Source organism: Mastigoproctus giganteus, chromosome 9, assembly GCF_048544385.1.
Source record: "Mastigoproctus giganteus isolate SK-2022 chromosome 9, ASM4854438v1, whole genome shotgun sequence".
Taxonomy (NCBI): domain Eukaryota; kingdom Metazoa; phylum Arthropoda; class Arachnida; order Uropygi; family Thelyphonidae; genus Mastigoproctus; species Mastigoproctus giganteus.
Genome location: NC_143583.1, coordinates 102,680,670 through 102,693,946, shown reverse-complemented (window position 1 = coordinate 102,693,946; position 13,277 = coordinate 102,680,670). Strand labels below are relative to the sequence as shown.

The 13,277-nt window shown below is 34.0% G+C and overlaps 1 protein-coding gene across 1 annotated transcript in view; it reads left to right on the top strand.

Moving 5' to 3' along the window:
- Sirt6 (sirtuin 6) overlaps positions 1–8,535 on the top strand; it is a 105,642-nt gene extending 97,107 nt beyond the window's left edge. Inside the window, exon 6 of the mRNA XM_090380750.1 lies at positions 8,200–8,535. Within this exon, the coding sequence (XP_090236876.1) occupies positions 8,200–8,535 (336 nt within the window). The remainder of the gene's footprint in view (positions 1–8,199) is intronic.
- The last annotated feature ends 4,742 nt before the right edge of the window (positions 8,536–13,277 follow it).

Here is a 13,277-nt window from a genome sequence, read left to right as displayed (position 1 = left end):
TTGTCTTAATCTAATGGATTTTAATTACACTTTGAGTTGTTCCTGCTATGAAAGTTGTTTTTATTTTCTCTGCATTCTTTGTAATTCTCGGCGTTGCCTCATTTAGGCCTGTAGCACGTGCAATATCACATGGTCTTTCATTTCGCTCAAAGCATTTCATAATTTCATATTTTTTCTCTATCGACAGAACCTCTGGCCCACCGGGGAAACCCCGGTGGGCCAGAGGCTGGTGTGATTTTGGCCATAAACCATAGTATGAGGCCACTATAAATTTTCCCGGGTAAGAATTTTTGACCCAGTCGCCTCTGTTTATCGATATTGCTTTTCTTTTTCTCTCTGCAGTGTCTTCACCAGGACGCTTCCTTTTCACGCCTTTTAATTAAGTATTTTACTCATTTTTAGGGAATAAAGCACAATTACAAAACGAGGAGGCACGCTTGATACACATAAACAAAGCTGCGCACGTGTAGCAACTGAATAAACAACACCGTAAAGGCAGAGATACACTATTAACACCTCGCATTTTACTAAAGCACATTTCTAGGGGTTACTACCATAAAACAATTAAAAACAATTTCCAGTTGCGTTTCTGCTAGTGGAATCTGTTATAAACTGGTAGTAAACTCGATCTAATGGCATTTGCGATTATACCGATAGCTGGAATTGTATTGGTTTTTACGTTGTTATGGTGAAACGTGTTTCCCCTTCACTGATACAAAAAAATACATTTTCAGAATCTTCTCTTCATTCCTATCGTGTTGTGTTCAGTTGGGGTGATTCCGCATTGGACTGCCATTTCTTGTAAACACAAAGGCGAATCATGCATAAGGGAATTCGGTTCGTGTTATATAAGATATCATTCCCCTATTTATAAATCGTGTATGATCGAATTCGTGTAGTGTTAACACGTGTTATACGAGGACTGACTGTACTTAATTTTGTGCCTGTTATGTAGATGGTGAGGTTGAGAAAATTGATCTGGTTGTTTAGTCCAATTTCAAGGGTAAATTTAAGCCTGTTGTTTACAGAATTAAGTTTTGAAAAGAGATTGTCGATGCTAGGTCTATTGCCTATTACAAGGATGTCGTCAGCGTAGCATATGTATAATTTTAATTCAGAGGGAAAGGGGTGTAGAATTTGGTTCTCGATGGCTGCCAGCTAAATTTCGGACAAGGGGGCTGAGATACCTAAGCCCATCAGTAAGCCAAATATTTGTTGAAAAATTTTATTGTTAAATCTGAAGTATCTGGCATCTAATAAAAGTGTAGTGAGTTCAAGGATGTCGTCTACGGAGAGAGAGGTGCGTTCTGTTAAGGTGTCATCGGCTGCTAGAATATTGAAGAATCCTATAGCTCAAATCCAGCTATAGGATTCTTCAATATGAAGCACTAGCCATCGAGCGGTATCGACACCATTCCAATCTTAAAGTCTTAAACACTAAACTTCCCTTCAACCTTTCACCGATTTGGAACCTCTCGTGGTTGAGGTTACTGCATGTCAAAAAGTGCATCACAAGAGTATAAAAATTTTCTTAAATATCGCGCGCGTTCTCTACCCACTCAATTGCCAACTGAAGATGTTGTAATCCAACGAAAGTCCCCGTAATGACTATTGGCCCACTATATTATTTATTTAATTTCAACTATTTTTCCCTACTTTAACGACAACTAAGGATTAGATGGGTACACACCTGCTTCCTTGTGCCTATTCTAATTTCCAAAATAACACTTTATTTTTGCCCCTTCCTTAGTCTTTTTAACTCAACTATTCAACCTAAATATTAACCAACTCTTTCTAATTAAACCATGCAGATTTATTCAAGGTGAATACCGCTTTTTTAAGCATTTCTATTTTATTGTAAAATTAAGATGTTTAAACCTGTGTTAGCAATTTTATTGGGTTTCTAACTTTTTTTAGTGTTTTACTTACCAGACTGAACATTTTTTTTTGAGTGCTCTGCCCCATCCCTATTTTTCCCATAAGCCCTGTTATTTTTAATGTGTGAAATACCACAACACGGAGATTTTTAGCAACACGTACCACGTTATAGCAGAACTGACTGTACCTGAAACTAAATGCCCATAGTTTAGAGAATATAACTCTTGAAGGTGAATAAATGTATGTTAAATAACATGCAATAATTTGCAAATACATTAATAACTAATAAACATAACCTTACAATATTTACTTTTAAAATTATTTAAAAAAAAAATGCATGTAGGTAAAGTGGCCTGTCCTTCTATCCTTTATTTCAAATATTTATTAGTGTGTACTGTCAGAATTTTTAATAAAATTAAAGCATCAGTATTGTGGCGTCGCACATCCAGATTCTATTATTACATTAATGAACACTGTTCATGTATTAATAATAATATAAATATAGAATTAAAGTTACTGAAAACAAATTAATCTCGATCAAATAAGAACTTTATAGATATGCCAACATGGGAAAATCATTATAACCTCCTAAACAAAAGACGATCTCAGTATCAGTGGGATTTACTCAAAGAGGTAACTACCATTAGGGGTAAAGGGAAGGGTTATTGCTTCCGTAAAGGCGACTACGATGGACTGAGACAGTATTTAAATTCTATACAGTGGGACCAACTGATGATGTTACCAACAGCAAATTCAAAATGGGAAGCATTCAAAGAACTTATCTTGGAAGCTACTAGGCTTTACAACCAACTAAGAAATATTGTTCAAGGTTTAGGCCAAAATGGATGTCAGATGAACTAATGAGGCATATGGCAGAGAAGAAAAATGCATGGGATACTTACAAATTAACACATGACACAGAAGCCTATGATAGATACAAGTCGATATGCAACCAAGTTACAAAGGAGGTTAGGCAGGCAAAGGCAGATTACGAGAAACCCTTGGCAAGGGATGCAAAGAAAAACAGCAAAGAGTTCTTTACTTATGTAAACTCTAGAAGGAAGGGGATGAATCAGATTGGTCCACTTGATATTGATGGGTCAAGTGTTGATGATCCTGCTCAGGTAGCTAACAAACTAAATGAATATTTTGCATCGACATTCACACATGAGGAGTTATTCAGCGAGGGGAATGCCAGAGGTGTATTCAACTCTAGCAGTAAGCTACAGAATCTTGAAATAACTGAGAGTAAGGTGGAGGAGAGGTTGTGAAAATAAACACAAGAAAGGCACCCAGGGTGGATGGGATCTATCCAGTTATATTAAAGGAGGCAGCAAAGGAAGTAAGCAAACCCTTAGCCATAATTATGAGAGCTTCCTTGGACTCTGGGGAGGTACCCATAGACTGGAGATGTGCAAATGTAACCCCAATTCACAAAGGAGGATCAAAGGCTGACATAAGTAATTATAGACCTGTGAGCTTAACTTCTGTTCCAGGAAAATTAATGGAGGCACTGGTTAAAGAAGCACTGCAGGATCATTTAGACAAGACTTCAGTTATAGCTCGGACACAGCATGGTTTTGTTAAGGGGAAGTCTTGCCTGACCAATTTGATTGGATACTATGATGCAGTCACAAAAGAACTGGATGCAGGGAATATCTTTGATATTATATACTTGGATCTTAGAAAGGCTTTTGATACTGTTGCACATGGAAGACTGCTACACAAATTGGAGCAGTGTGACACTGGAGGCAAATTGCTGCTATGGATAAAGGGGTGGTTGAGGGGGAGAAGACAGAGAGTGGTAATCAATGGACACTGCTCATCGTGGACTAATGTTATTAGTGGAGTCCCTCAGGGCTCAGTGTTGGGTCCATTATTGTTTTCTGTATTTATAAATGATATTGATGATGGTATATCAAGTTTAATGTCCAAGTTTGCAGACGATACAAAGGTAGGCAGGGTTGTCAAGGACACTACTGACGCTATGCTGCTGCATCAGGATCTGGAAAGTTGAGCAGATGGGCTGAGAGGTGGCAAATGAAGTTTAGCATTGACAAATGTAAAGTACTACATATGGGAAACAGCAACTCCAGAGCAACGTATCAACTCTGTGGTACTACACTGACAGTGGTAGAGAATGAAAGGGACTTGGGGGTGGTTGTGCAGGCAGATATGAAGTTCTCTGAGCAGTGCAGATGGGCTGCAAGAGTAGCTCATGGAGTATTGTCAATGATATACAGGAATTTTTCCAGCAGGGATAAGGAGGTGATTATTCCCTTGTATAAGGCAATGGTCAGGCCACACCTAGAGTACTGTATACAGGTCTGGAGGCCTCATTTCAAGAAGGATGTAGAGCTGCTGGAACGAGTACAGAGAAGGGCAACAAGATTAGTGAATGGAACAAAGGCGTGCTTATGAAGAAAGGCTTACGTTTTGCAAATTACAGTGTCTGGAGACTAGGCACCAGCGAGGTGATCTGATAGAGGTGTATAAAGCCTTGAACGGTTTGAGCATGCTCAATGCTGATGGGATTCTTCCTCTAGCTCAGAATAATCACCTGAGAGGGCATAAATTCAAATTGAGGAAAGACAGATGTAGGATAGACGTGCGGAAATTTGCCTTTAGCCAGCGGGTGGTTGGTTGGTGGAACAGACTTCCATCCCTTGTTGTGGAGGTTGATAGCCTAAATAGGTTTAAGGCTCAGCTGGACAGGTATTTTGAACGAACAGAGGGGTGAAGTGGAAGTGGGTTTTTTTTTTTTTTTTTTTTTTGGCTGATGCTGCATAAGCTTGCTTTCTTGCATCAAATGCCTCTACTAATGCTAATCAGAGCATAATTATCTCTCTCCACCAGTAGATAAAAGGAGATAGAAATCACAAAATATCAAGTTATTGACTGTGTAATATTAATGAAGAACAAAAAAATCTCCAGGCCCTGGAAATACTGCAATGGAACTAATTAAATATACACCACCAAGTCTTTTCGATGTGATTAATAGATGTATACAGCTGAGGAAAACTCCAAATGAATGGAAAGTAAGTTATATTTCATCCATATATAAAAAAAGGAAATAAGCTGGATTCGAGGAACTATAGAGGCTTAAGTGTTAATTGCACTGTGTCCAGGCTATACTCTAAAGTGCTTCATTTAAAATTACGAGAGGAGGTAAAAGATAAGATAAGCAAAGAACAAAGTGGATTTAGGTCAGATTGCTCTTGTGTGGACAATTTGTTTGTTCTACAACAGCTAGTGGAGAAAAGAAAAGCAAAGAATAACTATACCTTCTTTGCCTTCATCGAATTAGAAAAGGCTTATGACTCCATTCCAAGAAAGGAATTATGGAAAGCCATTCAAAATATGTCAGAGGCTGAGACAAGGATGCAGACTATCACCTTTATTGTTTAATGTTTTCTTGGAATGTGCTTTACAAGAATGGAAAAGAAGCTGTCATGGAATGGGAGTACCAATTAACGAAGATACCTTTGGAGTCTAAAGTTTTCCGATGATCAGGTTATCATTGCACAAGAAGCTTATGATTTAGAATGCACTTTGAGAAAATTGCATCTTACATATGACCAATGGGGCCTCAATGTCAATTTTACAGACAGAATACCTAAGCATAGCAGAACATCCTGATGAATTGGAACTAAGGAAGGATTGGGAAAAGAGGAGGTTTTCACACAAATTCATCAAAGTAGGAAGATTCTTAGTGCCCTCAATTCTATATGGTGGGACAATATCTGTGTAGAACTACAAAACATATCGGACAGTCGTTAGTGGAATCAGTATTTTGCTATGGCTGTGAGGTGTGGACACTGAAAGAGGGTGACAAAAATAAGCTTAGGTCCCTAGAGATGGACTACCTTCATTGGAGTGCTAGGGTTTCTAGGCTAGAGAGGATAACGAACGAGGAAATAAGAAGACGTATACACCCAGATGAAGATATTATAGAATGAATAGAAAATAGGAGGTTGAGATGGTTTGGACATCTGCTGCACATGAAGAGAGATGGCCTAAAATTATATATGAGTGGATACCACAAGGGAAGAGAAGGCGAGGATGCCCTAGAAAGATATGGAAGGAAGGTGCACTATCAGCCATGAGAAAGAGAAAGGTGAAGATGCCCATGTCTGGCAACTTTGGAAAATGGGAACGACAAGGCGGTGATCTGCCATATTAAGTTGAACATAGATAGATAGAATTAAAGTATCAAATTTTATTTTCCTTTAGATGGCTGACCAATGCCAAGAAGTTAGAGAAGATAAAGACAAGACGAAAATAAATCAGGCCATGAAAAAAGGGAAATTAAAAGGAAAAAAAATATTAGAAATGTTTGTTGAAACATCAAGGCAACCCACTCTTAATGATTTTTATTAAAAAAAAAAAAAAATCATTATAGATGAATCTACTTCTACTCCCAGTCATAATTTCATAACTAAAGGAAAAGAAACCAATAAGATAGATATTCAAACCTAAAATAATGAACCAGAAGAAAACTTTATTAGTGTAATAGAATGCAACAAAGAATATAATGAATATGAAGAAAATACCACAAATAATAATATAAAAAAGATTCAGAGGAAAGCCATAAAAACACAATGAAAAAACAAAATAATGACAAAATTAAGGGAGATAATTCAGAGAAATCTGAAGGACACAAAAATTTTAGAAATGAACAACAAACATGAAGTTAATAGTGTAACCAATGACACTTATTATGCAGTGTTAAATGAGTTTATTGCACCAAATCCTAATTCACCACAAACTGAAAAATTGATGTTTTTATCATATCATCTTGTACAACAGAACCAAAGAGATTTTAAAAATAAAAAATTTCCTTTTAATGAAATTAAATTGCATTTTCAGCATATGCCCGTTAATTATAAAATATCAAGAAAATGGTTATCCTATTCTGTAATGTATACATACTTTACGAAGTATTTTGTGACTGGGTTTGATAACTTTAACATAATTTACGATAGAGTAAAGGATTACAAAAATTCTAATGGACATAAAACTGCTGTAGATTCTTATTTTTGAGCCACAAACATCATAATATAGAAGATTACATTAATAAAGATTTAGAAGACCTAAAACAAGATGAAGCAAGGAAAAATAGATTAATACTATAATAGACTAATAGATATGAATTACTTTATTGCGAAACAAGGAATAAGTTATATAGGAATGATGGGACATTCCTAACGACATTGAAATAAGGAATAAAGGAAATTTGTTTTAGAGTAAATCAATCAATTGTTTTAGAGTAAATCAATGAAATTATGCATTTAGATCAAGTAAATATCTGATATTCAAATATGGGTAGTTTTAACACACTAGTCTGATCATGCATCATTCAGTTTGATTCTACACAGATACCAAGTCCATCTGAGTAATATATTGTAATCCAGTTGCATAGAAAGAGCTAGGATATGAAGAGTTTTTTATTTTATTTTATTATTATTTTTTTTTTGTGGCTTAGATTAATTAGCAGGATGAAAACAGGCCAATCACAGATGGATGCAGTTAGGGGCCTATGTGTCAACCATTTGTTGCGAGGACAGTTCAGAAGCCAGGAGAAGTATTTTGAAGAGCTGTATACAGCATTAACCAAGGATCATAACACTAGCAGATGACTGATATTTAGCCATGATTGCAAGATGATATTGGAGAAAAAAACAATTATACTGCTGAGTTTGCAGCTGCCTCAGCATGAAATATCTCCCACAAAGTGTATCTTGGGCTGTGGGAAAGAGATTTCTTAGTTATACAAGGCATGATTATGTCCCTCTCACTGTATGATAAAGAGACTATTTCAGCTGATTGTGAATATATCAATTGGACTCAAGGGAAGTGGATCAGGAGTGAGAATATTTTTCTCATGAAGAGGCCGTTTGGGGGGGGGGATCTCCAAGCCTGAATCCCAGTGAGTATGTTGACTTTAGATGATATTATTTATACCTTATCTTTTGTTCACCAGTGTATAAATTGTTAAAGTGATTTATCTCATATAATGAAAGGTATAATTCATGATGTTAAATAACAGTATAAGCGTTGCACAAAGAAAATGATGACCAGATAACAAGTTTATAATATTTTTTTCCATAATATAGAATACCAAAGAGATATCATGTTATATGAAAATGTTAGTTTAGTTTAGATATTTTAAAAAAATATTCAGATATTTAAAATATCTGAATATTTATTTAAAAGTTTCATTTTACTTATCCATTTAGAAAAATGGTAAACTCTGCTCTAAATCTGATATAATAAAAAAAAAATAATAAATGATTTTCCTTTTTCCCATCCTCTCAATAGGATGAAAAGGCAGATCTCCTCATCCATGACTACACTGATTCTGTTTTGAAGCAGTTAACTAAAATGCTTGAAGTTGAAGTGCCAAATTATTGTCCTAATGATGACCCAACCAAACAAAAGTGTAAATATCCAGTAGAATATATAGTTCCTAATATTGTTCCTGATACTAAATTTAAAAGAAGGTCCTTAAGAACTGCTGATAAACGGAATTCTAATAGTATTGAAAATAAGCAAGAGGTCTCCATTTGTTCTAATGATGAAAATAAAAAGCCTAAAGTTGAAGTTTCAGAATATTCAAATTGTTTAGAGAAAACAGATGAGCTTTCATCTCCATAAATTGTGAAGACCATCTTCTTTGATGTAATGTCAGATATAATTTAATGTTGTAGTTGTAGAACAAGATCTGTGTGAATTTCAACATCTACACCCAGTGAAAGATATAATTTGTTGTTGTGGTCATATTGGATATCATTTTGCGATTTTACAAGAGAAATGAAAATCAAGTGCAGGTTTAATTCCACTTTTCAATCTATTATTGTGCATTGTTAATTGTAGAACAATTTCCATATAAATATCAAAACAGATATCATATTTTATTGAATTATAAACATATTGGAATAGTCTAAAATATTAAATTTTATTGAAATATTTGTTTAAAAGTTTAATTCTACATATCCATTTGGAAAACTATTCTTAATGGATATAATTGATATAATAAAAGAAAACATAAAGATGTGACAAATTGTATTTGAAACTGTTTTTGTGGAATAAACTTATATATTTTTTTACATTTTATAGAATATTTGCATTTTAATTTGTGTGAATAATTTTTATTGTATGATTTCATATATTGTAAGAATTGGATTATTTATGATTACATAGTGTCACTAGATTAACAGTATCTAAGAATTGGTAGAACCTTATTTCTTTACAATGCTTGCCCGCATAAAGCCACAAGAATTTAAATAAAATTTCTTGTGAAGGTTAACATAAATGAATTAAGGGTTGTCCACCTTCTGGATTATTTAGTGAAATTAAAGGTTGGGGAGGGGGGGGTTATATATATATATATATATATATATATATATATATATATATATATATATATAGAACTGAAAAAAGTTTTCAACAGAAGTCAAAAGCTATCTTCTGGTGATACATATAAACTGAGCTTAAGTGAGGAAATGGAAAACTGACAGCAAGCTATATGTGGAAGTCATATGTATATGTAACATCTCTATTCCTTTTATTGATAATGTTTTTATAGTTTTCTCTAGGTTTAATTGTACTGTTTTCTCTAGATTTAATTATTTTCTTAATAGACTACAATATACAATAAAACTAGAGAGCAAGGATAGAGTAAACTCTCTCAGTTATATAGTAATGAGAAGTAATAAGCAGTTTGTTAACCAAAATATTTAGAAAACAGAGAGAGAGAAGAAAATAACTTCACTTCCATTCTTACCATAACATTCATGTCAAAAATGCATCCTTTATAACCAAGCCGTCAGTGCATTCTTAATTCATATATACTTCAGTTTAAATGATCTCAAAACAGAAATTTCCTTTATAAAAAAACAGATTTATAGAATGGAAATATTCCATTTATGATTAATGAACTAATCAATAGTATTCAAAATAGTTTCTTCTTCTTCCCCACCTCTAAACAGCCATTTGATATACAAGTTTTAATGAGAATAAAAGTTGTGTTACACTACCTTTCCGTTTGCTCATTGCTTAAACGGTCTTCTATAACATAAGCATTTAACTTGTCTTTGCTTCTCGTAGCAATTTAATTGCACTAAACATGAAAACAGCACGGAGATGCAGAAAAAAAATTAAACAATATTGTATATCTCATTCAATGTCAAGAGGGTTGCTTGCAAAAATACATAGGCAATATGACAAGTTACAAAAAGAGAGCAGATTACCATTATTTTAGTTTCACTTTAGATTATTTATACTCAAAACTCAGTGAACATATCAAACTTATGAAGCTGATATTGTTTTTCATCTTCCTTCTACTTTACAAATTAAAAATATATGAAGTATTGGTTATCAAGGTATTTCAATTTCATAATATGTTGTTTAATGTGAGCCCATCAGTTGATATTTCCAATGCATGGACTTGTAACACATCATGTTTCTACATAAAAAAGTTTGCAATGACTTAGGGATTAGTGTTATGGGAATGTGATTCCCCCCCCCCCCCCACAGTTTGCTGTGTGTTTTCTATTTCCTCACTTATGTTAAGTGGTTTATTTATTTATTTATTTATTTTTTGTATCACCTTGAAGACCCTGTTTCAGTTTTTGGTACATTTTTTAATCTCACCTTTAATTTCACAGTCCAGGTCAGAGTGCACCACCTTTTTTTTTTTTTTTTTCATTTTTAGACAGCCTATTTCATTTTATTTAAATTATTGTGCAACTCTATGCATGAGAATATCATAAAGAAATAAGTTCTACCAATTCTTATATATTGATATTACAAGATAGATCTGTAAGCTGTATTGTGTCTGCACATAGATGTATTAAACTATATAAGATTATTTATCCCTTTTAACAGTAGTATCTCCTTTTAATTGTGTTATCCAACAACATATACAGTGTCAAAAAAGTAATGAGACTGAATTCAAAGAAGGCAAAATATGTATAAGGAAAATATTCCTTAAGCATCTCCCTCAAAATAGTCCCAAGGGACACAAGTACACTTCACATACCATTCGTACAAGCATTTGGATAGACTTGAAAAACTTGTCTGCTGTGATGGTGTTTTAGTTCTGCTCTCACAGTCTTCTGAATGTCGTAAACAATATCATATCAGTGTCCTTTGAATCTCAATTTTCGACTTGGGAAACAGAAGAAAGAGTGCTGGAGCCAAGTCAGACGATTAAGGAGGGTGGTTGTGAGCCAGATATGGTAGAAAAGTGCCCTTCATTATGCAAACAGTGTCGAACAAGCTTTGCACAAATTTTTATTTTCCCATGTCTGTTGTAATTATGGATTTTATCTATTTCCTATTTATTTAACTCACTTTATTTACTTCCATATCCATAATTACCACATATTTACTGTGGTAATTATGGATTTTATTGATTTCTTATCTTTAAGTAACATTTTAGTAACATTAAGTGAGTTAAGTAACATTTCATTTTTCAGTGAGACTTTTCCCCCACAGTGACACAAAACTTGATGTTGATCCATTGTTCCATTCTTTGGTTTCTGATGGTGACATTAGACATGATGCACAGAGAATTTATAAACAAAAACAACTTAAGATCTGGTTTGGGTTGGCAAGACTGCCAAGGTTGCATTTATAATGCTTTTCTAGCACACTCTCCCAGAACAGTACTCATAGATATTTTTTTTAAAATTCAATCTCATTACTTTTTTTGCCACACTGTGTCAGTTCAGAATGATATAGTAGTTGGTACCAAGGTATGCTTACCAGTCATATTCCTGCATGGCCAAAGATGAAGGTTTTATCATTCACAGAGAAATTGTACAGTTTTTATTCATATATATTTTTTTTTATCTTAAGAGGAAGTTTTTTACTGTTTGTAAAAAAAATAAAATAAAAATATACAATTTTTGATGACTTATTTCATACAGTTTCCTTGAATATTGCTAAAATTGAGTATTTCCTCTTGTTTTTAGTTTACTGTATGTGAAAGGGGAGAGATAGGTATGTCCATCTTGAGTAATACCAGCCATAGTACTTTTAACAGTTCAAGTTTGGTTAAACAGAAAAGCAAAAAATATTTTAAAATTTGTTCTAAAACTTTTAAAATGAAGCTAAAATATAGCAATCACAAAGAAGAAACAGTGCTAGTATAATCTACTTAATAAAAAGCTAATGAATAAGTCTTTGAAATCCATTATGCAAATTAAATTTCAGATTCTGCACTTTGTGAATGTGAGAGACTAAATTGGTAAAACAACTTATTGTAGAATGTTTAAATGGATATTGAAAAATATGCGCTGTGAAAACCTATAATTTTTTGGATCTGTTGAATCACTCTTTGAGCACAAGAACCATTCTAGACATATCCATTCACTTAGAATGTAGTTTTGAACCAAGACTTGATTGAAAAGAGATGCTAAGATTTTCAGAATCAAAAAACTAGCAGTGTAAATACAAAAAAGGGAGAAATATTATCTGAACCATAGCTGATTTCCTCAGAAGAGCACTACTGAGTTTGATTTTAAATCATTGTTGGTAATTGCCCAAGATGTAAAATTCAAAATTTAAAGGTAATTTCTATGGATGATCTGAGAGACTTGAAAGCAAAGAATGTGATTAATCCAGGTAGTCACATCAAAAATGTATGAAAGAAAAGAAAAGAAAATATGCTTTTCTTCTTCGACATTATTGTCAAAAAAGTTTGAAATGGCATAAAATGAAAGTATTGATTTTATTTGTGAAAAAGAATAAGGTTATTTGGATTCATGATTTGCTGCATTTCCAAATTTTTCAAGAATAGTTTGAAAAATTTGGAAATGGAGCACATATCAGATGTGGCACGAAAGCAATAAAGTGAAGCCATGCAGATAAAACAATACAAAGGCACCGAGAGAAACACAAACCAAGGATTATCCAGTAAAACCTGTATGGGGCTAAGGGCCTGTTTGTTAATTGTGATTATCTGTGAAAGAAGGCCTCCGTAGCCGAGTGGTCAGAAGCGGGAGTGCAGTAGCACACGCTCTTTGAGTAGACCAGGGTTCAAGCCCCTGACTGCTAAATATGGTCGATCTGCCAACCCGCACTGGACCAGCGTGGCAGATTATGGTCCATTTCCCTCAGCATGAATTGTTGAGGAGGCTTCCATCCTGCAGTGGGTTGATAATGGCTGCAGTTTACCATTACCTTTATCTGTGAAACTTGAAAGAAATACACATGGTCACAAAAGTTACCAGAATGCTATGAAAAATGGAACTCTATACTATAAAATAAAAAATATTAGAAAATGTAATACTCTAGTTTACTTGTAGAGTAGCAGAATTTAAAATTTTGCCATTTTGCATAGTGGTGACTCTAATTAAAAGCTTATTCTGAGTCTGCAGAACTCTTGTGGA